The sequence below is a fragment of the Pyrus communis genome, chromosome 17 (assembly GCF_041283825.1).
Source record: "Pyrus communis isolate YQ-2024b chromosome 17, ASM4128382v1, whole genome shotgun sequence".
In the NCBI taxonomy this organism is placed as follows: domain Eukaryota; kingdom Viridiplantae; phylum Streptophyta; class Magnoliopsida; order Rosales; family Rosaceae; genus Pyrus; species Pyrus communis.
In genome coordinates, this window is record NC_142581.1 from 11,070,447 (window position 1) to 11,098,304 (window position 27,858).

The window sequence follows — 27,858 nt, forward strand, 5'->3', positions numbered from 1 at the left end:
GAAGCACATGTATGACCAATGTGTAGAAGCGTCAACCAAAATCATAAAATATCTAAATGGTTCGCTGGGAAGGTGAATCGGTCCACAAATGTCCTCCTGAATCCTTTGTAGAAAAATAGAAGGATTTGAGCGAATCTTGTCATAAGAAGGCTTAATAATAGGCTTTCTCATAGAACATGTTTGACATGCAATTCCTTGAATCAAACCTAAATTTCGAGTTAATGGATGCCCGTGTGATGATTTGAGGATACGACGCATCACTGTTTGTCTAGGGTGTCCGAAACGATCATGCCAAAGTGTAATTTCATATGTGGTCCTAGTGGTAGGGCTGACCATATAGTTGCTCTCTATTGGACGTATGGTCGTAGTATACAGACCACTTGAGATACGCTTCATCTTCTCTAGAATACACTTCTGGCCATATTCGTAGTAATGTCCTTGAAACTCAACAACATTCTTCCAAAACGTGAAGAATAGAGTACCTCATCAATAGTCAAGATTGTACCATTGGATAACATTATACATGTCTTACCGTATCCTTCGATCAGGTTGAATGGTCCTAAGATGGTTGTCAAAGGTGCATTCTTAGGTATGAAGTTAGTGAAATAGATGTGTTCATGCAAAACGGTGTGCGTGGTTGCACTATCTGCCAAACAACTAACTTTCCTACTAGTCATACCTAAAATAAAAATTAATTTGAATCGGTCACATGATAAAAGTTCTAAAAAAAACAAATATCCATTCAAAATAATTTAAGTATTCAAGGATGGTAATTAAAAAACTAAATATTCAAAAACAAATCACCAACAAATAATCCAAATATGAAGGAAATTGTTCAAAATTAAACCAAAAAATAAGGGGGGGTTTGGCCACTAGGTGGAATTCGGCTCCATTGTTCCAAATAACAACTAAAAATAGTTCATGTCTAAGATTATAATCTTCTATAGGTGTGGTATCCTCCTGAAAGTCAGAAACCTTCATCTTAGTACCCTCCGATTCATCCACTTGCACAAAGTTTGATTCAAACTTCTTACGATAAGAATGAAATTCAACTACAACCTTCTGGGGAGCACGGCAAACACGGGACCAATGATCTTTTGAACCACAGTTGTAGCGTATGTCCACATCCATGGTTTCAGGTGCTTTACCCTTATTCTTGAAGTTTAGGGCCTTGGGAGCGAGGTTAGGGCGTTTCTGGGCTCGGTTTCCTCCCTTGGGTGGGCCTTGGCTCTATTGACCTTGACTAGGTGGCTTCTGGCCATCCCTACCACGCCTATGTTGGCATTTTGGGCGTTGGTTTGTGTTATATTGTATTTCAGGCACAACAGTCGGCCTAGTAGGTCAAGGTTGATGATTTTTCATCAACAACTGATTTTGCTTTTTAGCAAGAAGTAAAACAGAGATCAAATCCGAAAAGTAAGTAAACTTCTGAGCCCTATATTTTTGCTGCAGGACAATATTGGTAGCAGAGAAGGTCGAATAGGTCTTCTCCAAGAGATCCTCTTCGGTTAATTCTCGTTACAGAACTTGAGAAGTGATCTGATTCGACAAATTCAAAATTATATTCATTCACAGACTTAAAGTCTTGGAAGCGCTGATGCTGCCAGTCATGTCTTGCTTCAGGCAAAAAGATGTCATTTTAGTGATCAAAGCAATCAGCCAAAGCAACCCAAAGTGCTCATGGATCTTCCTCAGCAAGGTATTATGTTTGTAGTGCATCATGAATATGTCTTCGGATGAAGATCATGGCAGTGGATTTCTCAGCTTCGCCAACTGGGTTGTCCGTCTCATCTTCAATGGCGGGACGCAAATTCTTTGCAGTGAGGTGGAGCTTCACATCTTAGACCTACTTGAGGTAGTTCCTTCCAAAGACCTCTAAAGCAATGAAGTCAAGTTTGTTCAAATTCGACATGTCCTTATCACAAAATAAATGGACAAGAATGTGGTTAGTGTAATGGAGAAAAAATTCAATCCATTCACATAGGAGTACAACATTCAGGTTCTAATGGACATTTATTGGTTTAAATTTACATGAAAAAAACTTCGGGTTTTCATGGGTGATGTTTTTAAAGAAATCTTCTGGTTTTCAAACAAGGCATGTTTCTAGAAACTTTAGGTTTCAAAATAATTATGAACTTTAGGTTCATATGTTCCTGTAGACAAACACTAATATATATACAGAGATATACAAATAGATCTTCAAGGTCTATTATTATAATTGAATTAATTATTTGGACTTCGGGCTAAAAGTAAAGTAGGGGTGAAAATTATAAAACTCATAAGCCTAAAAAATTAGGCATTTAAACTCGGGGCCCAAAATAATGGGCCAAAGCCCACAGGTGGGCGTAATTTGAAACTGTGAGGTCCAGGCCCAAAAATTGGGTTGGAATAAGCACGGGCTAATTAGACCTCAAAAGAATTGGGCTACTAGCCCATTAGCAGCAAACAGGCTGCTAGAATAGGCCCAAAAATAAGGGGCCTATATGGGCACAAATCAAGTGCGGCAATGAGCATGCTGGGGATGTAAGCCTATTCAGAGGCATGCTCTCGTGCTTTGCGATGCAGTGCACTGATGTTCTAGCTTCGGGTTGGAATTCGGTGCGACGCAGATGTATAAACCCAGGGAGACGCAATCCAGTGTGTCATAGGACACGGGGACACCATAGCCATGGGATGGTGTCATGGGCTGAGTCCAATAGAGGCCCAATTGGGCTCTGTGATACGGGCTAGGAGAAATAAAGCCCAAGTGGGCTTGGGTCAAGTCCAAAACCCCCCAGGTCAGAACTAGGTTGTGTCACCGGGGAAAGAAAACGGCGTTGTTGTTTCAAGCGGCTGGGTTTTGGGACATAGTTCTCGGTGCAGAGTCGTGAGTTTGACAGTAAGCCAATTCCTAGTGACGGATGAAGTAACTCAACGTCGAGGGAAAAGAAAAAGGGAAACCCATGAAATTCAAACTTGAATTTTACCCAAATTCGATGAAATTCTTCTGGAATTTCAATGATTTTGGTTCAAAAATCATGACAACATGTCGTATTTTGCCAAAAAATTGCATGGCAAGGCCATGGTCTCGCTGCAGGCTAGTTAGGGTTTCTGGGTTGGACGCCATAGGTGTCGGGTTTTCCAGTGGAGCTCGATGGCTCCGTGAGTGGCTCAGGTCATGGATTAGAAGAACTATAAAAAAAAATTAATTTTTTTTATTTTTCAATTAATTCAATGCATGTTTAATCAAATAATTGAATGCATGGACAGATATATGATACAATTTATGGCAATATCAATTCACATAATTCAACAATTATGGATATAATGCATATACAATTTATGTAGAAACTAAAATTTGAAAAACGTTAAGTTGTGTCATGCATTATGGTGAATGTTCATGCTATTAGGACTGCAAAAATATCGAGATAAAAACCGTCATTTTGAAAGAACTTGATTGCCTGATGATATTGACGAACGAGTTTGATGCAGAAAACTTCCACGTTAGATTCCTAAGCCCAGCAGTAGGAGCATGATGATAACATTTTGTGGCCTATATTTAACTGACAAGGAGAGAGGGCCATCGACACAGAGAAAATAGAGAGAGAGAGATGTGTTTGTAGGGTTGTGTAGAGGATGTGTTATTCCCCCTACACAGTGTCTTTATTTATAGTAATAAGGGAGGGAAGAAATCCTTCTCCTCCAAAGAATATAAGTCCTAATAGGGAAGAATAACTAGAATAAAATCTAATCCAGGATTTACACAATCACAATTAAATAAGAAGTTTATAACAAATTTTTATTTTTTTTAACAACTTGAGATCAAGTTGTGGAGAGTAACTTACATGGAACGAGTTCACCGTCACGTGGTGTTCCAATTCGATAATACAAATGTCATGTGTTGAAAAACTTACATGTTGGTTTTTTATAATGAGACACCACAGTGGTGGTGAACCGCTTCTATATAAGTCATTCTCTAGGTTGTGAGATATGCTACATCTACCACATATTTGTACCATCTATGTAACAGCGGTAGGTTCCGCTAACATATGTGGGTCCAATCTTTATTAGAGATATGGTGCAAATGATGGTACAAATATGTGGTAAAAATAGCACTTTTGTTTATTTTCTTGTTCATGAAATATATGCATATTAGAACAAGTTTGATGACTTAAATGTGATAAACAAAAAATAAATATAGTAAAAGCATAGCTAAAAAATGTCAATTTAAAGGCTTATAACTCAAGTAGTGAAAGCATTTATTCATGCACTTGAGATCAGTGGTGGAGCCAAAAATTCATGTTAGGAAGGGCGCACTTTAGATCAAAATGGACATAATATACATATATATATATATATATATATATATATATATATATAAACTATCTAATCCTTTTGGTGGCCTTGGTATTAAATTCAAAGGTGAGTGACCAAGCATTTATTCTTCATTATACATGGTCAACTATATCAAGAGTTGAATATAAAACAATATTAAAAGCACACCATTTATTCTTCGTTCTTGGTATCAAATTCAAAGGTGATTGACCATGCATTCATTTTCTTATAATGACCAAGAGAACATTTTTCTAAAAACATAAGGCATGAGAACATTTAAAGGGTTTCGTTGTGCTAATTTGGAAAAAGGAAATATTTTTCTCTTCTTGATTTCATCGATGATATAATACAGGGAAATGAGAAATTAACCAAAATAATAAGTCTACAAGCAAAGGAAATAATTGTATATAGTCAAGAACCAGATAATATGATCAACTAATTTTTTTTTTTTTTTTTTTGAAATGATGATCAACTAATATTAGTATAGAACTATAGTTTCAAATATTTAATGTAAAAAATTTAAAGCTTTGTATTTGTTGGATTGAAGTTAATTGAACTAACCAATATAATTACAAACTCAAGTTCATAGTGGTATTATAAAATTAATTAATGATAGTAAAGATTGTTAGGAAAAAAATAATTTGAGGATAGGCCCAAGCTTACTCTAACCTTAAGATGGCTCCGCTACTGCTTGAAATCTTAGGTTGGACTCTACCGATTATTACTTGTATCAAAACAAGTATTGATTACACACACAATACATTGTTAGGATTTAACTTCTTGTCTTATGTTTATAAACAGTCAATCTAATAGAATATTGATACAAACAAATTTTTAGTTTAGCAATATCTTTTCTTCCAAAAACTTAATAAAAAATCGAATCTAAATTTCTCATCCGAACCCCACAGTTTTTTAAAAAATACAAATAAATAAATAAAAAATCTGATAGTACTAGTTGATTAAAACACATGTAAAATGTGTTTGTATATCTTTAAGTTGGGCAGGGAAAAGCGCCATGTGACAAAAAGTACTAGTGTTTTTCAGTTAGGCTTTTGTTAACGCATGGACAAGTTAGAGATGGATGGTTATGGTTGGCATGGGGTGATTAAATAAAGAGGTGTGACATCCACACATCCTTTTATACTTCTCACACTTTTTTGGTTTTTGATCCTTGGATCATATGAGTTGAAAATGATCAATGGTCAAAAATTAATAAGGGGTGTGTGAGAAGTAAAAAATGATGTGTGGATAGCACACCCCCAAATAAAAAAAAAACATGTTTTAAACTCCTAGCTACAAGCCTAGAACCCTAAACCCAACCACATGTCTTGTTCCTCTCACAAGTCACAACCTCGTAGTTAGGCTCTGAGATTTTAGAGGCTTAAAATTCATAAAAATGCCCTTTTTAAGATAGTTTTCTCAAAAAAGTAGGACAATACACATGTTAGAAACCAATAACTTAAATCAATACAAATTTTAGGACTCACTGATTGTAACTTTACAAAGTCATTAAATAATAAGTAAGAAGAAATACAAACATAACATTCATTGAATAATCAAAAGCACTTTAATCTTAAACAACCAAACAAGAAAAAAAAAAGTTTGAAAAACTCTAATTTCAAAGTTTCAGTTGAATATATAGCATTATTATACAATAAAATTGAAAAAAAAATTATTTTTTAATTAGGGTGTTGTTATTGGCACTTCAAATATATTGTTGGGCACTCTAAATTTTTATATTTAAAAAGAAAATAATTTACTCTTATAAGGAGTGCACAATGAAATTTTTTAAATGCTAATAATTTTTTTTTTAATATTTACATATAAATTTTAGATGACAAAAAATTTTTGGGGCCCCAAATTCGCGGACTTGTGCAATTGCACCTCTCGCTACCCTTCAATGCCCCCTCTGCCCATAGTACTTTCTTTCTTTACATTCATTCTTATATTCTTCTCGTGAAACTTAAGGCATCATCCAAGAAATGCAAAACCACATGTCAAAATTAATGATAAATTTGGTCTATAACCAACGGAGTGTTAGGGTTAATCGTGCACACCGACCGAACATATTTTATTGATTTCCCGAGTCTAATTTTTGGATCACACCATGGACATTGGTCTTTTGCCTGAGAATCTTTATTGTAATCTGGCTTAATTAGGGGATTATGGTATATTGATGGACTTATGTTGGATTTGCATAAAGAGAGAGAATGAAAGAGATGAACTTTGAGTCAATCGTATATGTTGCTTAAGAGAGGGATTTCCATTTTTATACAATAAATGGAGACTAGTTCTGGTGCCTGTTTTGCATTCTTTTACAACAAACTGAAGTCTCCATTCATCAATCCATCTTTTGCAAAAAAAAAATAAAAATCAGTTCAATCCGAAACTTTATCCATTAGATTCTCATAGTGAAATTTTAATATTTCTTAGAAAAATGTAGGGCTTGTTTGGATATACTGTTAAAATGACTAAAAGCACTTTTAGAGAAAATATTTTTGGGTTCCAAAAGCACTTGAAATGATTTCTGCAAGAAGTACCGGTTATGTACTTCTTCCAAGAAGCACTTTAAGTGCTTTTCTAGAATTTACTCGCATTTTTACTAAGGATTGATTCCAAAAATATTTTCATTAAAGGCAATTTCAATCATTTTAACAACATATCCAAACGAGCTCATATTCGTCAAATTATTTGATCACAACTAGACGTCTCAATCATTTTCAACTTTGATAATATTTTGCAATGATATCTTCAAAGTGGAACTTAAAAAGTAGTCAGTTCATATAGTTAAAATTCAATGCAGAACATGTCCCGTAAATATTTTATAGTTTCTCCTAAAAACAAATGAAGATCTATTTCCTCTAAGTATTATTACAATATGCATGTCAATGTAACAATGTTAGCATGAAACTGAAGTCACATATTATGAATAAAAATCTAATACTATCAACTATCGATGCATGTGTCAATGAAATTTGATCGTTAATTTATTGTAACTCCACATACATTAACGATCAAAATCAACCAACACGTTCGAGCATAATAAACCTTATTATGAGATTCTAAGAAACATATAGACTACCCCCTACGTAATTTAAAAACAACCAACACATTACAATTTATGTTGTTCTCTCATTGCCCAAAACTCTTCAACAAAATCTCAACCATTCTACACCTAGTGTTACATTTCAAAAACGAGAAATACGATACCTTTCTCTAAAACAAACCTCGCATGCAATTTCTTTTTGTGCCATTGATTTTGTGCAGACAATAGTGCGATACCTTTTGCATTATTACAATTCGAAGCACCAAGAGGTGACTCAGTAGTTGGGGACGAATAAGTCATGACTTTAATTTCTGGCACTAATAAATCGCAAGATGGTGGTCGGAGAGATTGAAATACCTTTGGGAGTCTTCTTAGATTCCAAAAAAATGAACTGTTATATCGAAGCCATCAGCGAGTTCTCATTTTCCTTTTATAAAAGGAAAAAAAATAATATTATACAATTTGAGTGACAAATAAAAAAAATGAAGTTTTAACGAAAAGCTCGCGATACTGTTTACTTTAACGAAAAATCATATTTTTACACTAAAAAATCAATTCTCATACTATTCATTTTACCCTTTATTTTGTCTTTATTGTTTAAACTTAAAATTTTTAAATTCTTTTCATCAATTTTTCAATAAAAAAAAAAAGAGAAAAAGATAGCTCGGTCCTACGACTCCCACCTACAAATCATTCCCATTCCAATCACGCCAAACTTGCGCACAACCACCGCTCCCTCCCTCCCTACTGCGTGGTTCTGCATCAGCCGTCAGCTTTCGCCGCACACGTGGCGCTCATCGGCAGGGTCCCAGCCGGATTTAATTTTTCTCCATTTTTTTAATTCCTTGTGCTGTCACTTGCAGTGGTTGAATCGCTTGTGTGGTTGAAATTGGAGTTGGACAGTAACTGTGAGCTGAGATTTGCCACGCGTCGGTTTACCGTATGGTCAGGGGGTCACGCTTCACGGAGGAGCGTTCTCTCTACGCAATGAAGACTAAGAAGCAGCTCCGCCGTGACCCCACCACCCTCTGCAATATCTAGAATAAACTTGCTTGACTATAAGTTTTTCTTCCCCACTTTATGATCTTTTATGTTTTTACCCAAACTTCAAAAATATCTTTTTTCTTCTTTTTATTTTCAAAAAAAAAAAAAAAAAAAAAATCTAATTACGTTACATGTTTTAAACCAGCCGGTAAAACAAAAACAATCAAACTTTATTCTAACAAAATTTTAAATGGAGTCGAGTTTATGAACATCGCTATTGATTTTGCAGCAGGTTTTTTGTTAGTTTTCATTGTCATAGCAATTCAAGATGAAAAACAAAACACTGATTGTCGACTACCTAAAATATTTTCCCTTCTTTTTTATCCAGACATGACCGGCATTGTAAGATAAATCATGTATACTCTAAAAAGTTATTTATTTGGATAATCGTAATTTGTTACCAGTTATTCTCTTTAAAAATATATATATTTTTTCAACGTAAAAGTTTCTTTGAGTTTTAAAATGACATTGTCAAGAAGTCCTCAGCTAAACAACTTCCAGACATTGTCAAGAAGTCCTCAGCAAAACAACTTCCAAAATTTTGCAAGGTGTTTGGAGGATGCGATTTCCGATGATGGTGACGTAGTCAAGTAGTGATACGTGTCAAATAGTGATATATGTCAAATAGTGACACGTGTCTCCGAAATGCCGCTCCAACTTCTGGTGGAGAATTAGTTGCCGTTGGGGCCCTTGAGGCTCACGTTCGCACCACAGTTGGTAGCAGCCCAATATTTAATCAGAAAGAACTCACATTTATTGTTTAATATTACAAAGGCCAAAAAATATTTCAAAAACCACCATTTTTCCCTTTTGCTCATTTTTGTCATCGTTTTACTGAATTCACCCTCAACACCAAATAATGCCACAACGTGTTTTTAGTAGAGCTTGAATGTTAGTGAATTTGATAGTTAATTATAGCAAGAAAAAAATAAGAATCGAATTCACATCAGTGTATTTTTAGTTTTTCTTAATATGTTTTAATAAGAAGATACTATCCTTATAAATGAGGAAATATTACAAACTCAGTGATTATCTATATAAAATGCTGCAATTGAAATATTACTTATGATTCTTTTCCAATGCAATTAGTTCTTGAGGGCATTTCTCTACACATTCAAATTCAAAGTTCAAGCAACGAGCAATATTCTTGCATTTAAAAACCTTAGTGTGAACTTTGAAAATTGTTATCTATTACTTAAAGAATTTAAAATTGTAAAATCAATGGGTCAAAACATATTGAAATTATAGAAAATGGGAGGTTGTTCGATTGACACTGACTCATAATTGCTTATGGTTTTTCTCTCTTATTTGAGCCTAACCAAATTCATCTAGAGTACAATGTTACCAATTCCTCACAACTAATGTATCGCATACAATCACATCCAAATCCACTTTCATAACGTTTTCAAATGCTTCATAACCTTATATACATGGAAGTGATTTTTGGAGTGTTTATCTCCTCCCACAAGTGCGAACGACAAACCAAAACTGTGGAACATGATCCTAAATATAACGCAACAATACAGATAATTGGAAGGAGACAAAGAGAAAGCAAAAGAATTTCCAGTGATCTTTATTACTTTGGGTGATTTCACGTATTCGAAGTTTACTTTACTAGTATTACTATAAACCGATAATAGAAGGTTTGCTAAGAAAAATAATTAATTGGGGATAAAATGCAATAATCAAAAGTAAGAGGAGTGAAGGTTGCAAAACCCAAAAGTTGGAATATTATATATATATATATATATAAGAGCATATGTGGGCAAATTTCAAGGGAGAGGAGGAGGTTTTAGTATGTGGACAGAGACCGGGTTGAGTGTTTGAGGAGGAAGTCTTAAAAGCCAAAATACAGACACTCAACTCACACACAACCTTCTCATCCTCCATAACCGCATTTCTCTCCATATAATCCCCCTCGCCACACCCACATATCCTCTCACCGCACCACCTCCCCGAATTCCCAAATCGTCTCCCAACTTCCATTCCTCTTCTGCTCTCCGCCGGAAATCAAGAAATGAAGAAACTTTTCCGGGCTTGCGAACTCTGTGACCAGGAAGCCTCTTTCTACTGCCCCTCTGACTCCGCCTTCCTTTGCTCCCGCTGCGACGCCCGCGTCCACCAGGCCAACTTCCTCGTCGGCCGCCACGTCCGCCACCCTCTCTGCTCTAATTGCAAATCCGTCGCCGAAACCCCTGATCATCACTCTCTCTGCACCTCCTGCTCGCCTGAATTTTTTTCCGGAGACTGCGACGGCGACGCCATGTCGTCATCGTCGGATTGTTCCGCCTGCATATCCAGCACAGAAATGGGGACCACAAAGACCGGATACGAGAATCCGAAATCCGAGGGCTCCGTGACGGAGGTTTCCGGTTCAAATACTCGGTACAGATTCCCCGGCGCGAAGAGGAATATGCAGTGCAAATTCTCCGGCGCCAAGAGAAATTATAGCGTACGGAGTGCTCGAGCAAGAACTTCAAGGCGAGTGGATGCGAGAGCGGAGGGTAATTTCGTAAATTGGTGTAAGAACGTTGGGGTGAATGGTAATTTGGCGGCTGCGGTGGTTTCAACGGCGTCAAATGCCTCGGGATTTTGCCTGGAGCGGTTGGCGGGTGTGCCTCTGAGAGTATCCCTTGCGGCGTCGTTTTGGTTCGGGTTGAGATTCCGTGGGGATAGGTCGGTTTCTACGTGTCAGAATCTGAGACGGGTCGAGGCGCTATCCGGAGTGCCGGCTAAGCTGATCCTAGCCGTTGAAGCTAAGCTCGGGAGTGAGCTGAGAATTAGGCGTGCACGACGGGACGATCTGGAGGAAGGCTGGGCAGAGTGCTGAGACTTGAGTGTGTGGAGTCCTTTCGCACGTGCGAGTGCAATGTACGCGTGTGAACTCTTAAGTGTCAAGACTCAATTATGATGGTGATTAATTAGTCAGTATAACATTTAATTAGGCACCAGCTGGGGGCGAAAGGATTAAATTAACTTTGTAATCTCGTTTTTTTTTTTCCTAATTTTTTTAAGATCACAATTCACAACCCGAAATTCTTGAAAATCGATCTATCTTGGCCACATTTTCATCATTAATTTTGGTTCTGATTAGTGGTTTAATTCTTGACCGTTTTATGGCTATTAATGCTCTAATACCAAGAAGGCTCAAAGTCTTATGGTCGAGGATTTTACTTTATATTCACGATACGACAAAAGTTTGACTCTCAGAGTGACCTCTCATCCACATTTTTAGATGTGAGAGCAGAAAATTAGCCACACATGCCCAATTTTTTCTTGGTGATGTGTTAAAGGAGATTTAAATGTGGACCAAATCTTTAGTAGGCGATGGTTGTGATTTCCTTTCAATAATTTTGTGAAGAAGGATCCATTTTTACTAGAATTATGGGATTCCGCCAATTTTAGTCTAGTAAAATTCAGTCCTTTTAATTTGTTAGATCTCAAAGTCATGGACAAAAGTTTGTTAAATTATTGATTAACTAAAAAAAAGAAAATGCCGACATTGGTTAACATGGAAAACTTAATTATGCTAGCGTATAGACCTTTTCGTCCTATCTCTCTCATTAGTATATGCAACCAACTTTTTTTTTTCTTTTGATAAGAAGAAAAAATGTTGCAAAGAAAACCCTCTCGAATAGTTAAAACTACAATAGTCTCATGACCACGTTGATCTTGCCTCATTAGACAGGGTCTACAACCAAACAACACTAGAGGGGAAAAAAAAAAAAAAAGTGACCCGCATCTGCAAGAACATTTGCTACAAAATTAGCCTCTCGATAGATGATTTGCAAACAAATTTGTGTCCACGGTGTGTTTTAGCATTCCTTGCTATAAAAGAAATATGCTCTCTCTCTCATAAGCATTATCATATGTGGTAAAAGATATTAAGATGTGTTACCACATAATAAGATGCATGTGTCATATTTGTGGTGGGTGCAAATTTGTTGACATTTTCTTAAAATACACTCGACACTTCTCTCCAAGGTTCATCACTCATCAAGTTAACTTGCTCATCTGACCAAGTAAACTTTCAAATCTTGAGAGATTCTTCTTCATATAGTGTGGTAGTAAATTTGCCAGCTCTCATTACATAAAGCAACCAGAAGATACGGGAATGCTAAATAGGCGAGTTGATTGACATAATAATGGAATTGATAATTTTTCTTTTAATTTTAAAGAGCCGATATATTAATGATCTCATATTACATCAAATCTTGGACGAGAAGACGTGATAATATCAGTTGGATTCTCGAACTAAATTACTTCATTGCCTGACACGGAAAAATAAGCTAATCTATGGGCTACCGCATTATAGCCTTTAGGAACACACATTATAGATTAGATTCACCAACACTGGCATGTCGGTCCAATAATGGACTATTATGTGCACAAAAAATTGTATTATTGTGCCAAAACGTACAATAGTGGTATAGTTGTTCCGTGTGAGTCACTCTACAAAGAGGGGTCAATAATAAAGTAAAGCAGATATTAACAGTTAATAATTATAAAGGTGAGAACTGAAATGTGGGGATTTCTGATTTTTGGGGCATTGAGAAGGTTTGGTGGAGGAGAAAGAAACATTCAAAAAGTTCGGTTGTGGCTGCGGTTAGAAGTAAAGATGTCGAGATCGTCTTTGAATTTCTGTGTCTAGAGTTTAAGGATTCGAAGATTCAGGTCGTTGAAGAAATAGTGATTCGCACCTTTGATTTGTATGAAATGAGTAAAGAAATAGGCTAATGAGGACCACATAATTTAAAATGAATGGTACAAATCTCCGGATCCGTCGACTCCAGAGAATCGGTGAAATCTCAATTTAAGATGCTGACCCTGCATCACATTTTTTATTATTTTTTTATGAAAAAGACACATCTTTAGTTGGTTGAATGTCAATTATTTTCTGCATCCATGACCAGTGACGTTTCTAGGTTTTTCTCTTCGCTAGTAGAGAGAGAAGAATGTATGACCACACATCAAGAAATAATATAATATATATATATATATATATATATATATATATGTGTGTGTGTGTGTGTGTAACTTGACATTGTTTAAAAAATATATTTTTTTTGATCAAGACATTGTTTAAAAAATATGTTCAAGCCTCCAAGGTACAAAATATGGAGGTTGAAGGAAACAGTGAGCCTAAACATAAGAAAATTATCGGAAAATATCGTCCTATTGTATTCGTGAGCATTTTATTACAAAGTTTAGAGGGAGGGGACTTCAAAATTTCGGTGCAAGGGGCGGGTAAGATGTCCTAGGTAGCCCCATGTATGCACACAGTTCAATGATTTTGAATAATGAAAGACAATTATCAGCTGTTACTGGTTTTACGGTCAAATAATATTTATCTGCACGTGTAAGCGTGAAGTATTAGTATAGATTGCTATAAAATGACGAGTTCAATATTGAATTAGTGTTAGCTGATTATGTAACTTAACCCAACCACATGTCATCGATATCGTTCAATAATACTAAAAATTATTGTCAGTTTACAACTTTCACAGCCTTTTCGAATACAGGCTAAAAGAAAGTTTAATCCAACATCAGACTCTGTCATCAAATGCAGTGGGTGAGAATGCAGACCTTATCTTCCTAATTCACTAACCATACATACCTCAATCAAGTAGAAAGCCAAGGCTTCTACTCAAATGTAGTTTGAAGTGTTATTTTGTAATACACACACACACACACACACGTGTATCATGATCATATATATATATATATATATGTATCATCATCATCATCTGATTCAAGAAAAATTCCAAATGCAAGCTTGGAAAATTATCAGTGTTCTTGGCAGTGACCGGTTGTAAATCTTCCTTCTACAGCAAGCTTAGCCAAAAATTCTTGGAGACTAACGCCACGAGGACCCGGGGTGACATGGTTAATGTTGCCCCAACTTGGACACAACTCTTCCTTATCAGGTGTTGAATTCTCTAAGCTCTTACTTCTCCCTATGCCAGGGCACCATTCTCCCGGAACCAACCCTTTCGAAGTCCGATTCAAAACACTCTCATCGATCTTGTTTAGCACTGGATCATCATCTGTTTGAAACGGTCTAGCAAAGGCCGCTCGACTTGCTAACATTTGATCATAGTGTGACATGTTAAGGACTTTTGCTTTTCCGAGTGCAGACGTGTCCCAAAGAATGTACCTTAGGTCATTATTCACTACAGAGTTTTTGAACTCAGATGAGCTGCAGATAATTGTGTGGAAGTAGGATTCAAGAGGGTAGGGCACATTGCTGAGGTACATCAGTAACTTCCTGGGAAAGTTATCCCAGCCTTTTACACAGTACTCCATGAAATCTCTGGTTAAAATCGTCCAAGGCGAACCTATACATTTCATAAGTTATGATGAAACTTTAGAATTTTTCCAACTTGTAGCTGTTTTAATCTTATAACACATTGAATACGAGAAGTTTTTTAGTAACACTACGTGTCAGTATCACTATCATGCTCATAAGTTTCTCGTTCTCTTTGGATACGCATTTCATGCTCAATTTCAGTAAGAGCAACTTACCTCCAAAGATTTTGAAAGCATCTGGCATGGTTCTCTTCTCTACAGCATACAAAAGTGGAGCAACCTCTTGAAGATATAAGTTAGGGTCATTAACGATTCGATCTGTTTGCCTGCAGACAATCAGCTTCCATTTAGAAAATTCAGGACATCGTGAATTGTCAGTGAAAAACTCAAGGTGCCTAATTTCTTCGAAGAAAAAAGAGATCAGAGAAACAAACTACTGGGAGCATCAAGAGGCTGATTTTTCTTACTCTTTCCAGCCGGTCTTGTTTGTAAAATGTATAAAATTGGTATTCCTTGGCAATAAAGTGAAAGCATGGAGCAGATCTGAACAGAAAGAGTTGGAAAAAATTCCTAGTCAGTGAATCACGTTGATCAATTAACCAAGATGGGTTACCAAACTAAAGTGATCAAGTTCCCAAGTGTACATGCATTTTATGGAAAACGAACGAAATGGTTATCAAACTCGGCCTGAGGGTACTGAAAGCCGAAGATAAAATTTATAAGCCAAAACAGATATTTAAATCCTTAAACCTTTCAAGCTTGATTCAAATGATGTTCAGCATCAAGTGACTCTGCCGATAATATAAGTGATTTTGATGTGAAAGCACTTACCATCCTGATTCATGAGGGGATAGTCAGAAGCACTTAAAGTGATGAACCAGTCCCAATCTGTACTGAGCTTTAGATGCAATGCTGCAGCATGAAGTGTGGCAGCAAGAGCAGAAGACCCCATCTGGTTGAGGGCAAAACTTTTCCCAACAACATAAACATTTCCAAAATATCGAAAAACTTCTTCGGCTTGAACAGAGAGAGCTAGTTGCCCTCTATCATAATCCGACGAACATGAATCAAGCTGCAGCAAATACCGATTTCTCGGATGATATATTGCCTTCAAAAGCCTCAAAATCCTCTCACTTTCTCCTTCAGTTCCACATATCCAATAAGCAAAGACAGGGGGGTTCCCATTCCCCTTCAATGGCACTCCCACTGAGAGTTGGTATTTGTTTCCATATCTAGAAAACACATTGGGAGATGATCTTGAAATTGCTCCCAACAAGACTAAAGTAACCAAAAGTGCTGGGATCCATAGAAGATAACCCGAACACCACGAAGAAATGTTTGATGTTCTCATTGAGGGAAGCTTTCAAACCATTCAAATGCGGAGATCTGGGCGTAGTCAAGTTGGCTGGACTATGCTTCCCCTACGCACTAAAGTTCAAATCCACCTTCCCGGCAGTTTAGCTTAGATTAGAGTATCGCTCGAGCGAAGAAGAAAAACCATTCAAATCCAAAAGCTTGGACAAAACCTTAGAGAGGGAAGTAGCTTTAGTGCTCGTGACAAGAGGAAAAATGAATCCATGAACTTGAAAAAAAAGGTTGGGTTTGGTGAAGGGTTCATGGGATCAAGTTGTACCAAAACAAATGAAAAAGGCAGCTGTGGGAACAAGGTCGGAGGTTGGGGAGACTGGTTTTTGAAGAAAGCAAGGAGATATTTTGTCAGGCCTTCTGAAAATGATACAGAGAGAGCGAGAGAGAGAGAGAGAGAGAGAGAGTTGAGATGTGTATTTTTTATTAGTTGAGATGTTAATTTCATCATAATCTTGTTAACCGTAAGCACTTTTATCGTACATTTGCATAGCACCGCGTGTCGGTGTAACAGTGAACGTTTTGTCATTGGCTCACGCGGTGCAACAGCGAACGTTTTGTCATTGGCTGAAAACTTTGAAATGCTAGTTTTTTAAAAGACTCAAAATATATTCTTGGCGTGGTGCTTTTTCAAGGCACCAGAAAACAGACCCGACGATGAGCACCCATTAATTTCACACGGATGATATCAAACTCATTGGGTGTGTTAATAAGAAATACAGGGGATGATGACCTTGTTGGAATCAAACTTGCACACAGTTGCTTATGTTTTCGTCCCTTGTTCGAGTAAAACCAACTTTTTTATGTTGGTTTTCTAGTCCAAAAGGTAGAGCATTGTAAAAGTTCGACTCTCGTTTTCTTCCTATATATTTACTACTTTTTGTATTTGAAGAATGACAATGTTATTGATACTTCAAAAGCTCATTATTTACTTCTACTTATACAAATTTTCTCGTCTTTTTATAAATTTGGAGTAGATTAGGATCTTTGCTTCCTATAGATTTTTCAGTGTGACTGGTACATAGAGTGGTACACCACGTGTCACTATACAAATGGTGAGATATGTGTGTTAAAAAGTTAATAACTTAAAAAATAAAAAATTTCACAACATATATAAAAATACATAGTGTACCACTTATGTCTCCGTCATATTGAAAAATTTCTCCTTTGCTTCCCATGAAATATGAGTTAAAAAAGATTCATACTATAGGGCCAGTAGTTTGGGCCAATCAAGTTTCAATTTCTGTTCTGACCCAAGTCTTCATCGCCCACTTATCTTTATGAAGCCCACTATGTGGGCGGGTCGAAATGCACCCGACCCGGATTCCATCACCCCTCACCGTCAATAGTACACCTCTCACCGGCATGCATTTTTTGCGGTCCCTCAACCTTTACACTAAAGTACTGAAGAACTCTCAAGAGAATTCTGCATCTGGCATTGTTGACAAATTGAAGACCTTTTTTTGCCTCTCTGTTTCCCAAATTCAAATTCAGCTGACAAAAATGAGACGTAAATTGAAAAATGGAAACAGTACGAGCACCTTAAATTCAAGAAAACAGAAATGGATTTAAGAAATGGATAAGGCTAGAAAAATTACCCACTGCGGATTTTGAGACTGCAATCCACAACAGTTATGAATTATTTCCACAAAAAGATACACAAAATCTTGATAACAACAACTAGCAATGAATCATACTTAATAGGCAGCAGCAACACTATCACATCCTCAATTTCATCAATCTGGAAAATGCACATTTTGCTTTGGTAAATCCCACAAAGCCACAAATCAACACAAGTATTTCCAAATAATTCAAAAACTAAACAGATAGCTGAACCGACATGGTAGAATAAGAATTTCAGTTTGCATGTACATTCTATTTACATTACATCAACAACCTGTGTACAATCAAAATGCCGGATCTAATAACAACCTTGATAGATGTATGAAAGTGTCCTAGAATTATGACTTCAGGTACCATTCTGGGATAAAAAAACTTGGTGTACCAAATGTTGAAAACTAATAAACTTCAGGATAGTAAACTGAGATTAACCCTAAAAGTTAAATTAGTGGGTAATTTATGTCATTTTTATTAAATAAAATTTTTAAGTGCTTTTAATTAAAATAAAATTGACTGAAGCTCTTTCAGTTAAAACTCCCTAAAAAACATAACATATTAAGAACAAAATTCTATAAAACGTTAGGCGCTAGTCGGGCGGGAAGCAAGGGCCTAGGTGGATTTGAATAAAATAATTATATATATCATATAAATTAGTTAAATTTAGATAAATAAACATTGAGTTTACTTTTGAAAAAAATACACATATATAATGCAAAAGTATAATATAGTTAGAGGTGGTTACGGTTAAACTACATCAATATTTTATATTATTTTTTTATAGAGATAATAAGACAAAAATGAATAGTAATATAAAATGTTGACGCGGCTTAACCGTGATCACACAAACAGGAGGGCACGAGGAGTGGGAAGGTAGAGAATTTACCTCCAATATAGTCTGGCCTTTAAAAAAATAATAATAATAAAATATTATCTGAATAATTTATTTAATATATTTATTAGTTGATAGTGGGTAATTATTATTTATGTTTTTCTTATTATGAGGCTGGTGGACTTTCTTTCACATAAAAATAGGCACTTTTTCCACTTTCCACGATTTTCCCTGCTACCTTATCTTCATCTGTTACCAAGAAAACTCTCTATCTTCTTCTCTTTAACCCTCTATTCTTCTCTTCTTGAAAATAACAAATCAAAACAACTCCCTCTAACCCTCCATCTCACCTCTGCACATCTCCCTCTAAGCCACCACGGTAATTCTCTATTTTAATGCATAGAAGTTCTGGGAAAGAGGCGGAGCTGCGCCGACTTTGAGTTTTGATTCTGTGCGATGCGGTCGTATTCCTCCATCATGTTGTCGACGTTCTCATCGGTGGTGACAGAGATCAACGGGTTAGTTTGCACAGACGTAGAGAGAAGAGACGAGGAACGACTAGCTCCGCCTAGCATCGCCTCGTCGGCCGCTTAGATCCTCTCCGATTTATTAAACGTTTTTCCCAAAATCGCCATAGAAGCCCACCGCCCAACGCCTAGGCGGCTTCCTAGGCCGATTTTTTGAACACTAATTAAGAATCAGAAACCTTCTTCAAATGCTATTTAATTGGTACAATTCAACTCCAACACCAACTCATAATCCTTTTATCATTAAATTACTAATTATATGTATATTTTTATTTATTAATATCTTTATATATAAAGCCAACAACTTTTTTGGGGGTCATAAGTTTCACCAAAAAGTTTTGGATAAAAATACCTCCAAAAGAAAAAATTTCAAAAGCAATCCAAAGTAATGCATCAAATAATGCATGAGTATTTTCGTCATTTTAAGAGTGTTTTTTTAATAATTAATTCTTTTTGTATATTTTTTATAATTAGTACATCATAATATGTTAGCAATAGTGTGATTCAATTAGTTGTCCATTAAGTATTATTTTCTTTTTTTTTTTAAACATGTTCAAAACATTTTAAAAGGCATGTAATGCCAGTTATAAAAAAAGTATTTCACACGTTCATAACAAGGTAATTAAATTAGTTATCAATGAATTTTTTTTTTTTAAACAAACGATATTATCTACATTAAAGATGAAGGGGTGTGGTTAATCTCACAATGGGCTAGCAATAATTTGATTAAATTAGTTGTTTATTAAAAATTATTTTCCCTATTGGTAATGTAAATTCAATAGAATGTAGATAAAAATTGAAAGATCGATTTTATTATGTGATCAGCTTCTTTGATTGGTTTGTGAGGGATTTTTTCTAACATGATCTAAAATTATTCATTTATTTCAAATATTTAACTTTTTTTTTATCAATTCAGGCAACAAATATATTTAAAACGTGTAAATCGGTACATAGCACGCCGTAAAATCTACTACAGTGGGGCATAGTCAAATCTGCCGCAGTTTTGATGTTCGTGAGGCCTAATAGCCTATGCGGCAATATCTTTTGAAGATATCAATAGGCGCATGGCAGGGTATATGATAGGGGAAGATTGGTAAAAAAGTAATGAGGATTGTCAGTCCTGCAGGCAGAACTTTTAAGATCTGATTCTATTTTTTTTGGTCCGAAATAAACTTCAATAGAAAAAAACAAAAGAACTACAAGCAATACCATTTCGAACGCCGTGGGACCTATTGGTCAATTGATTAATTTAGTAGACCTAACGTAGGATTTAGACAATCTAAAGTAATTCTATATAAATTTCTGTACAAAGTAACTCAGAACAATGAAAGAAGAAATGTATGCCCTTCAAAAGAGCCAAACGTGGACTCTCTTAAGATGATTCGAAGTCAGGTGACCAAATGAATTACTTAGATTCGATTCCATCTAGTACTTTTATAATTGAGGGGCAAGGTTGCAATTGTGCCTTAATGAACTGAATGGACAGAAAATTGAAGTTGCATGTGTGATATGTATCTTGCCACTGCAATTTTTGTTTTCCATTTCATCGGATGACTCTACACTACAGTTTTCATTTATTATAATCAAATTAGTCACATCTCATAATGACAGTCAAATAATTGTGCAATTATGAAAATAGATCATCTCCGGATCTCTCCCTCTAAAGCCTAAGGATCAAATGATCTGGACCTTTAAAATTTGATCCAACGGCTAAAAACAGAGAAGTTAGTAAAAACTTTTAAAAACTACAATAATTTTTAGTCGTTGAATCAAATTTCAAAGGTCCAAATCATTTAATCTTTAGATTTTGGAGGGAGAGATCCGGAGAGGATCTCTTTCCATGCAATATTGGCATTAATACATTGACAAAGACTTTGAAATTAATACTTTTTTTTTTTTTTGGCTGTTACTAGCACTAAAAGATTTTTATTATGCACCTCAAGTTTTCTATATTTAGAAAAAGATACATGTATGAGAAATGTATAATTAGACTTTTGGAGTGAAATAACAACACTTATTTATTTATTTATTATTAATGTGCTTTTAAGTGTTATTTTTGGATATTATAATGTTTGTTTAAAGTGCCGAGAATAACATCATATAATATTCTAAAAGAGTAAAAATTAAAATGCTAAAAAAACCAAATTTAACCGAACATGAATAAAAAAAAAACCAAACCCAAAAAAATAACTAAATTTGAAAAACCAAACTAAAATTTGTTGGTTTGGTAAGGCTTTCAGTGGTTCGGAAATTGAACCAAATAATCCTTACAACGACATTGTTTTACTTACACCCATCTAAACATTGTCATTTTACTTTTATCCTATGACCGAAATGGTGGATGTGGGACCGAGACAAATGGCACCTCGGGTGGCAAGAATTATTCATGGTTGAGCTTTATTTGTTATTAAGTCATAGTTTAGATAGGAGGATCCTCATTGGGCAAAAATCATTGTAATTTTTTTTATTTAAAATTGATTATAAATAGTACTTAACAAAAACTTATTGCACGATATATAATGAACGAATGTAATTAAAGGAGATTCTCATAAAGAGATCCGGCGAAGATCCTCACTCATAGTTTAGGACCCAAATTTATCACCTTCCTCGATTGCATGCCACTTCCAAAAACTACCAAAAAAAAAAAAAAAAAAAAAAAAAAACAGATTTTGGGGCGAACAACGTAAGACAAACCCAACACAATTACCATCTCCAACCCCAAAATCTGTCACTCAGTTTCGCCTCCGCAGTTTACAGTACATCCGACCAAACACTTAATCCACCGTCTTTCTGTCTCTGTATATTCTCCATGGAAGCCCTCGCAAGCTCTGCCTTCGTTCCGGAGGTACACCCAGTTCTGAACAACCCCACTTCAATCAGAACGCCGAATAATCGAAGTGGGTTTCTGAAAGTCAGTCAAAGTTCTCGTTTTTCTGGGCTTCGGGTTCGAGCTCTGTCCGGGGAGGCCTCTGGGTCCGGCGAAAGTGGAGAGCTGAGGCCTCCGAATAATGGGTTCGGCTTGCTTTCCGAAGACACTCTCTCTTTCTCTCAGGTATTTGCTTTTGCTTCTTTCTCTGCATATATTTGTCTGTGTGTTAATTTGTGAAGTTTTCAGCAATTGTGTGAGTGTGTATGTTTTTTTTTATTAATTTAAAATTTTGATTAAATCGTATTTTGTGTTAAGTAGTTGTGGGAAGTGCAAATAAGTGGAAATTGGAGTGCAAGTTGTTGATATTGGTTTAGTTTTTGATTTGTAGGACTTATAAACTTTTGTGATCGAAGAAAAAGTGAAGAATTTGACATGTATTGGAACCGACATATTGGTTTTGCTGAAAAATCAACAATCTTTATCAAGAAAGGAATCCGGCAACTATCACAGATAGCTAAAATTGTGAGTTAAATCCTTGATATTCCATAACATTGTTCAGCAATGACACCGACAAGGGCTATTCTAGAAATACGCCCCGGTGCTGGAGCAATATGTGAACACTGTCTGGTTTCTTCGAACCATAGGTCATACAACAGATTGGTCCGAAACAGGCAGACGATTTAGTAGAGAGAAACTTTTTGCGATGCGCGTTTAGCCAATTTACAATGAATATCACTGAAAATTCAACTTAAAACCTTCAATTGTATGCCTCCATAGCCTGCTATTAAAACTGCATTCAGAAAGTAGGTGAGTTGGGGACACCATAGAGCATTGCCTCCCTTGCCAACTTGCCACCCTTTGTTTTGTGGTTAAATGATTTTTAACAGCGAACCAAGCTCTAAATGTTGCTTTGGAATGACCTTTTCAGCACAAGGTGGTTTTTGACATGTAGTTCTATTACATATAGCTTCAGCGTGGAATTATAAACGCTTGAATTTTTTTTTTTTAAGAATTGACAATTAGGTCTCTCACATTTGTTTTGCAGTGTTAGTCCCTTCTTTTCAGTACATATATGTTTTATAGTTCTCTTATTTTATAATTGTATCCGATCATAGTCTGTTTCTGTTTTTCTTGTTCTGAAGGGCGATTTAAATCACTTCGATAGTAGTGAGAAGAATGTGGATGAGGCATTAATGGTAGATATGTCTCTTACATCCCCTTCTGCTAGTGGAGCAGGAGGTGGAACAAGAGCTGGGCTCTTTAGAACTCCAATTTCTGGCGGGGTGCAGAGTGCAACTTCAGCTCATGGTTTACCCCGTCCCGCCTTAGCTGTACGCAATCTTATGGAGCAGGTAGACACGTTTTGTTATTTTTGTTGATTCTGAATGAATATATATAATATATATATATATATATATATATTATTTTTTTCACTTGAGGATTTAATATGCTAGCTGATTATTTATTTTTAAGCTGCTAAATACGTCTTGCTTCCTCATTCAAGGCCAGATTTGCTCATTTGTGCACCGTAATGTCTCGCATGCACCACAGGCGACAAGGATATCCATTTGGTTCTCTAGTTGATTTTGCACCTGATTCATCAGGGCGTAAGTTAATGAGCTTTTACATTTTTATTAAGCAGTTTTTTGTCATCCTTCAATAAAAAAGAATTTGCATATAAAGTTAAAGTCTAGGTGGTCTCTAAAAATCCTCTTCACTATGTTTTTTTTAATTGGGTTTTTATCACAAATGGTCCTTAATGTTGTGGAAAATCATAATTTATTCCCTTATGTTTCGATTCATTGGTCCTCCATGTTTGTTCCCACACATCAGTTCGGTCCTTTCATCCAAATTTGCTTAAAGTTTTGTTTGTGTGCTGAATTGGCACATGTGTGCTATCCCACAACACCAATCACATGATGCCACATGGATTTAAGCAAATAATTAAATTTTAAGAAATGTTTTAATTTCAAAACTGAAAAAAAAATAGGTAAAGGAAAATGATAAACCATTCGCATCCCCTCTCTGCTCAGGCCATCACTAAAGATGAAGTTGGACTGGAGATTCAGAGATGTGCCTCAGCTCAATTGTTTCAACCACCAATTCTTTCATGGCGGATGAGGTTTTTGAGTTTTGGGTTGTGTGTTTTAATAGGTTTTTAAGTTTTGGGGGATGAGGTTTTTAAGTTTTTCTTTATGGTTTTAAAAACTTTGAGCTATTAAGTTGATTTTTTTCCCTAAAATCTACATAGCAACAAATAAGTATAGTTGTGGGTCCCGTGTGCCATGTCAGCATCGTAATGGAGTTTTTAACGGATTTGGATGGCAGTGACCAAACTAATATGTGGGAGCAAACATGAAGGACCAAATTGATTGAAGTGAATTATAAAGGACGAAAATTATGGATCTCCAAAACATCAAGGACCGTTTGTGATAATTAGCCCTTTTTATTTGTACAACTTGAACAGTTGCATGGAGGCTGTTTAGCAGTCTATTTTGTCTTTGTTTACGGTGGTTGACAATTTGAACCGTCATCCTCTATATTGGACCATTTTGTTTTCTTGATCTGTATTTTGGACCCCCGACTGATCAATCTATTATTATTCGTTGATGATATGCAGATCCTATATTTTCGTTTTCACCATTGGCCATCCATACTCGGAATTTGTTAGCTGATCCAAGATGCACACTTGTTGTGCAGGTTAGTGATTTGATTGCTTCTCTTTTGGCTTTATTTACTCTATTTTTCTCCATTTGGATATTGTTAAAAGTTAGCTCGTGTAGATTCCTGGATGGAGCGGCTTGTCAAATGCAAGGGTAACCATTTTTGGTGATGTCTACCCACTTCCAGAGCATGAACAGGTGATTTTCTAACTCATACCCTGGCAAGGACGTATTTGGTTACCTGGGCACAAGTTTATTTTTTTTCCTCTAGCCACAGTGGTGATCTGCAACAAAAAGCTCTCACCTGTAAGAAATGTGAAATGAATGATTTAGCAGATAGTAGTGAAAAGATTAGGTGCTTGAAGCTCATGTTTGGGGTCAATTCTTCGTTTTTGGATTAATTCTATAGTTGACTTGCAGTTTGCCCTTAGAATCCGGTCATGAAAAGTTTGAGTTGTCAGCGTATTTATAACTCGCAGCTGTTGCTGCTGAATGTCTGGCTTAAAAGTTAAATATGTGTGATAAGAGGACGGACAATGTATTACTAGACAATTAGCAGTAGGTTCATTGCATTTGGCTGTGATTGTAGGAATGGGCTCATAAGCAATACATAGCAAAGCATCAACAGGGGCCTTCTCAACAATGGGGAAACTTCTACTACTTCAGGATGCAGAACATAAGGTTGGTGAATTGTTTTGGTTTGAGTAATTAGTGTCGTTTATGTTGATTCCATGACTAAAAAATTTCTTGTGTTTCATGCTGTTTTCTGCGCATTATGTCTGTAATTGGTTTTTGACTGCTAGGCTCTTCCGAACCATAAATTGTCAAAACCATTTTGGGACAGGGAACATTTTACGGACTCCTGAAGTATACCTGTGTCAATATCCTCTTAAAAGCATTGTCCATGTACAACTGGGGCGGGCTAGTTGTATTTCTTATTACGTGGTAAAGTTTTGACCATGAATCATAAGGTAGAATCCATGGTGCCGGATGCTGCCTTTCTATTTTGCTTGTTCTTACAGAATGGAACTTTTAGGGCACAATAATAATGCGTGTTGGAGTGGGAATTTATACCTAACAATGAATTAAGTGATGCCTTGACCATGTAGAAGTAAAACTCCTTGGTCAAATATTTCCATGTTTTCTGAGGTGATCAAAAGTGGTACTAAATGCATTTCTTGGCATGCTGAAACTTTCTTTTGATTTCTTGCAGCGACATATATTTCATTGGTGGCTTTGGCACTGTTGCTTGGGTCGACGTCAAAGAATATGAGGCCCTGCAGCCTGATAGGATTGCAGTTAATGGAGGGGAGCAGAACCTGAAGGTAAACACTGTCAACTTTTTTTTTATTTGAGAGAAAATTATGTAAAGGCTAATAGGAACTTTTGAATTTTCAATAATCTTAACCACACGTATGCATAGTGCTGCAAGGGATATTTCCTTCGTGCTTTGATTACGCTGTCGACAGATTTTGGTCCACTTTTAGCATGCTCGTCTTTATCTGCTTGTATGGGGCCTTTAAGTTGATTGTTGTTTTCCCCAAGTAAATTTTGCAGATTTGCATATCACTCCTCTTTGCCAGTTAGGCCTACTCAGTTTTAATTTTCTATTCATCTAGGAACTCAATGCAATGTTTTCGAAGCCCCTAAAAGAGCTTTTATCCGCCGAGTCTGAGGTGGATGATGCCGCTCTCATATCCATAGACAGCAAAGGAACTGATATTCGGGTCCGCCAAGGTGCACAGGTAGGTTTCTAAAGTAACAACCTTCTAAATCTCTAACATTACCCGGTTTCTTACGATTAAAAATGATCTTCTGCTCCGTTTGCAGTTCAACGTACAGAGGATATCATTTGACGAAGGCCATTCTGTCGAGACACTGGAGGAAGCAAAGGTTGCTCTCCGAAAAGTGATAAACAAAGGCCGAGTATTCAAGTTATAGAAGTGATGACAGGGATTCGCTCGTGATGCATTTCCTTACAAGTGAATGGACTGATCGGCGTGGATGGACTGTAAAACAAGTCGCTGTTGTTTCGAACTGGGGAAAAAATAACCGTACCGTGTTTTGTCAAGTTACATATAATTCTGTTAACCTATAGGAAATGTAATAGCTCCATTATTTAGTTTGGAATTGCACGCAAGGTGTGTCTTGTTCTTAGACGTCTGGTGGCCCATTGTGCCACCGACACCCTTCAGCTTAGACACACAGAACTCTGCCTCCTCTTATTGCTCTCATCATGTGCTTCAATAATTTACTGGTCTTGATAATATTTATGAATCTTTCGAGTCTAGTAGCGTGGTTTCTAACTGAACAGAGTATTAAAATGATTAGTTGTATGAGAATGTTGTGTCGGCCCTAAGTCTTACGGGACACCCTAGGTGCTACGGGGAGGTAGTAAATAACAAATTATTTGGGCTTTTGTGAATCCTTTCACAATGTTTAGTGATCCCTAATGTACCTCATCAGTTGTTGTCACTAGAATATTTATTTGCTTTGGATATGAGTTAGAATACAGTAGAACTTCGGTAATTTTATACCCGTTAAATTAATAATTTCGGTTAATAATTTTTATGTTCGGTTTCGATTTGGGAATAAAGTGTAAAATTAATAATTTGTCAAATTTGTAAGATAATACATTACAAGAAATTTATATAGGTCTCACATAATATGACGACCCATCCCTAATTTTTTTAATGTAATTGTATCCCTGAGTGTGTTAGTTGACATTTATGTCCTTGTTGGCAAAGTGACGTGGACGTACTTATTTGGCTTTAATTAATTTTCTTGTTATTGTAATTAAATAGTACTCGTTGTCACGAACACGTGAGCGCGAGTTAGACCCAAAATGGACTTGTATACGTTTATTTAAAGTGACAATGGGTAGAATTGTACACGTGTGTGCAAATTATCCAGTGTTGGAAACATTGTTTTAGATAGGGTGAGTCAGATTTTATAGATTTCCTGTAGGTTTATATTGCATGAAATCTGATCCCTTCCCTCTTTAAAACTGGACCCGTGACTTGTTTTCACCCACCAATCAATCACTCTCCTTAATTCTCACCCAATTAGATTTTTTCTTCTCCTCAGCCAATCAAAAGATCTCTCTCTCTCTCTCTCTTTCTCTCTCTCTCTCTCTCTCTCTACAACACACATGCACCACCACCAAACTTCACAGATCGAGCTTGCAACCACCACCATCGTGTTCCTCTTATTCCCACGAACACATCCATACCAATCGGTCACGAAATGGACGAGCTTTGAGTGTTCAACTC

General features: G+C 36.2%; 3 protein-coding genes across 4 annotated transcripts; 2 read left to right on the forward strand and 1 right to left on the reverse strand.

Annotated features, from left to right (window-relative positions):
- The first annotated feature begins 10,157 nt into the window (after positions 1 to 10,157).
- LOC137708672 (B-box zinc finger protein 32) lies at positions 10,158 to 11,450 on the forward strand. Its single transcript, XM_068447795.2, has one exon. The coding sequence runs from the start codon at positions 10,422 to 10,424 to the stop codon at positions 11,232 to 11,234; it is 813 nt and encodes a 270-aa protein (XP_068303896.2). The 5' UTR covers positions 10,158 to 10,421; the 3' UTR covers positions 11,235 to 11,450.
- Positions 11,451 to 13,856: 2,406 nt separating this feature from the next.
- Positions 13,857 to 16,525, reverse strand: LOC137708331 (beta-glucuronosyltransferase GlcAT14A). Its single transcript, XM_068447389.2, has 4 exons — positions 15,545 to 16,525; positions 15,181 to 15,256; positions 14,930 to 15,039; positions 13,857 to 14,742 (listed from the first exon to the last, which is right to left on the reverse strand). The coding sequence occupies exons 1-4, from the start codon at positions 16,062 to 16,064 to the stop codon at positions 14,192 to 14,194; spliced, it is 1,257 nt and encodes a 418-aa protein (XP_068303490.2). The 5' UTR covers positions 16,065 to 16,525; the 3' UTR covers positions 13,857 to 14,191.
- A 5,143-nt stretch (positions 16,526 to 21,668) lies between these two features.
- Positions 21,669 to 26,863, forward strand: LOC137708394 (non-canonical heme oxygenase HOZ, chloroplastic). 2 transcript variants are annotated; one of them, XM_088689779.1, is made up of 10 exons: positions 21,675 to 22,106; positions 22,312 to 22,445; positions 23,066 to 23,275; positions 23,428 to 23,530; positions 24,544 to 24,623; positions 24,707 to 24,784; positions 25,176 to 25,267; positions 25,800 to 25,911; positions 26,206 to 26,331; positions 26,417 to 26,863. In XM_088689779.1, the coding sequence occupies exons 2-10, from the start codon at positions 22,356 to 22,358 to the stop codon at positions 26,525 to 26,527; spliced, it is 1,002 nt and encodes a 333-aa protein (XP_088545905.1). In that variant the 5' UTR covers positions 21,675 to 22,106; positions 22,312 to 22,355; the 3' UTR covers positions 26,528 to 26,863. The 2 variants fall into 2 exon arrangements, with proteins under 2 accessions (XP_068303557.2, XP_088545905.1); XM_068447456.2 differs by lacking the exon at positions 22,312 to 22,445 and having other exon boundaries at positions 21,669 to 22,106.
- The last annotated feature ends 995 nt before the right edge of the window (positions 26,864 to 27,858 follow it).

What these genes read in the sequence shown, in the direction of transcription:
- LOC137708672 (XM_068447795.2), top strand. Translation starts at nt 10,422, where the DNA reads ATGAAGAAACTTTTCCGGGCTTGCGAACTCTGTGACCAGGAAGCCTCT.
- LOC137708331 (XM_068447389.2), bottom strand. Translation starts at nt 16,064, where the DNA reads ATGAGAACATCAAACATTTCTTCGTGGTGTTCGGGTTATCTTCTATGG. An exon ending in TCCCCTCATGAATCAGGATG is followed by an intron (nt 15,257 to 15,544) that starts GTAAGTGCTTTC and finishes CTTTCTGTTCAG; the next exon opens with ATCTGCTCCATGCTTTCACT. An exon ending in AACAAGACCGGCTGGAAAGA is followed by an intron (nt 15,040 to 15,180) that starts GTAAGAAAAATC and finishes GATTGTCTGCAG; the next exon opens with GCAAACAGATCGAATCGTTA.
- LOC137708394 (XM_068447456.2), top strand. Translation starts at nt 21,864, where the DNA reads ATGGAAGCCCTCGCAAGCTCTGCCTTCGTTCCGGAGGTACACCCAGTT. An exon ending in GATGCACACTTGTTGTGCAG is followed by an intron (nt 24,624 to 24,706) that starts GTTAGTGATTTG and finishes TAGCTCGTGTAG; the next exon opens with ATTCCTGGATGGAGCGGCTT. An exon ending in GAGGGGAGCAGAACCTGAAG is followed by an intron (nt 25,912 to 26,205) that starts GTAAACACTGTC and finishes CTATTCATCTAG; the next exon opens with GAACTCAATGCAATGTTTTC.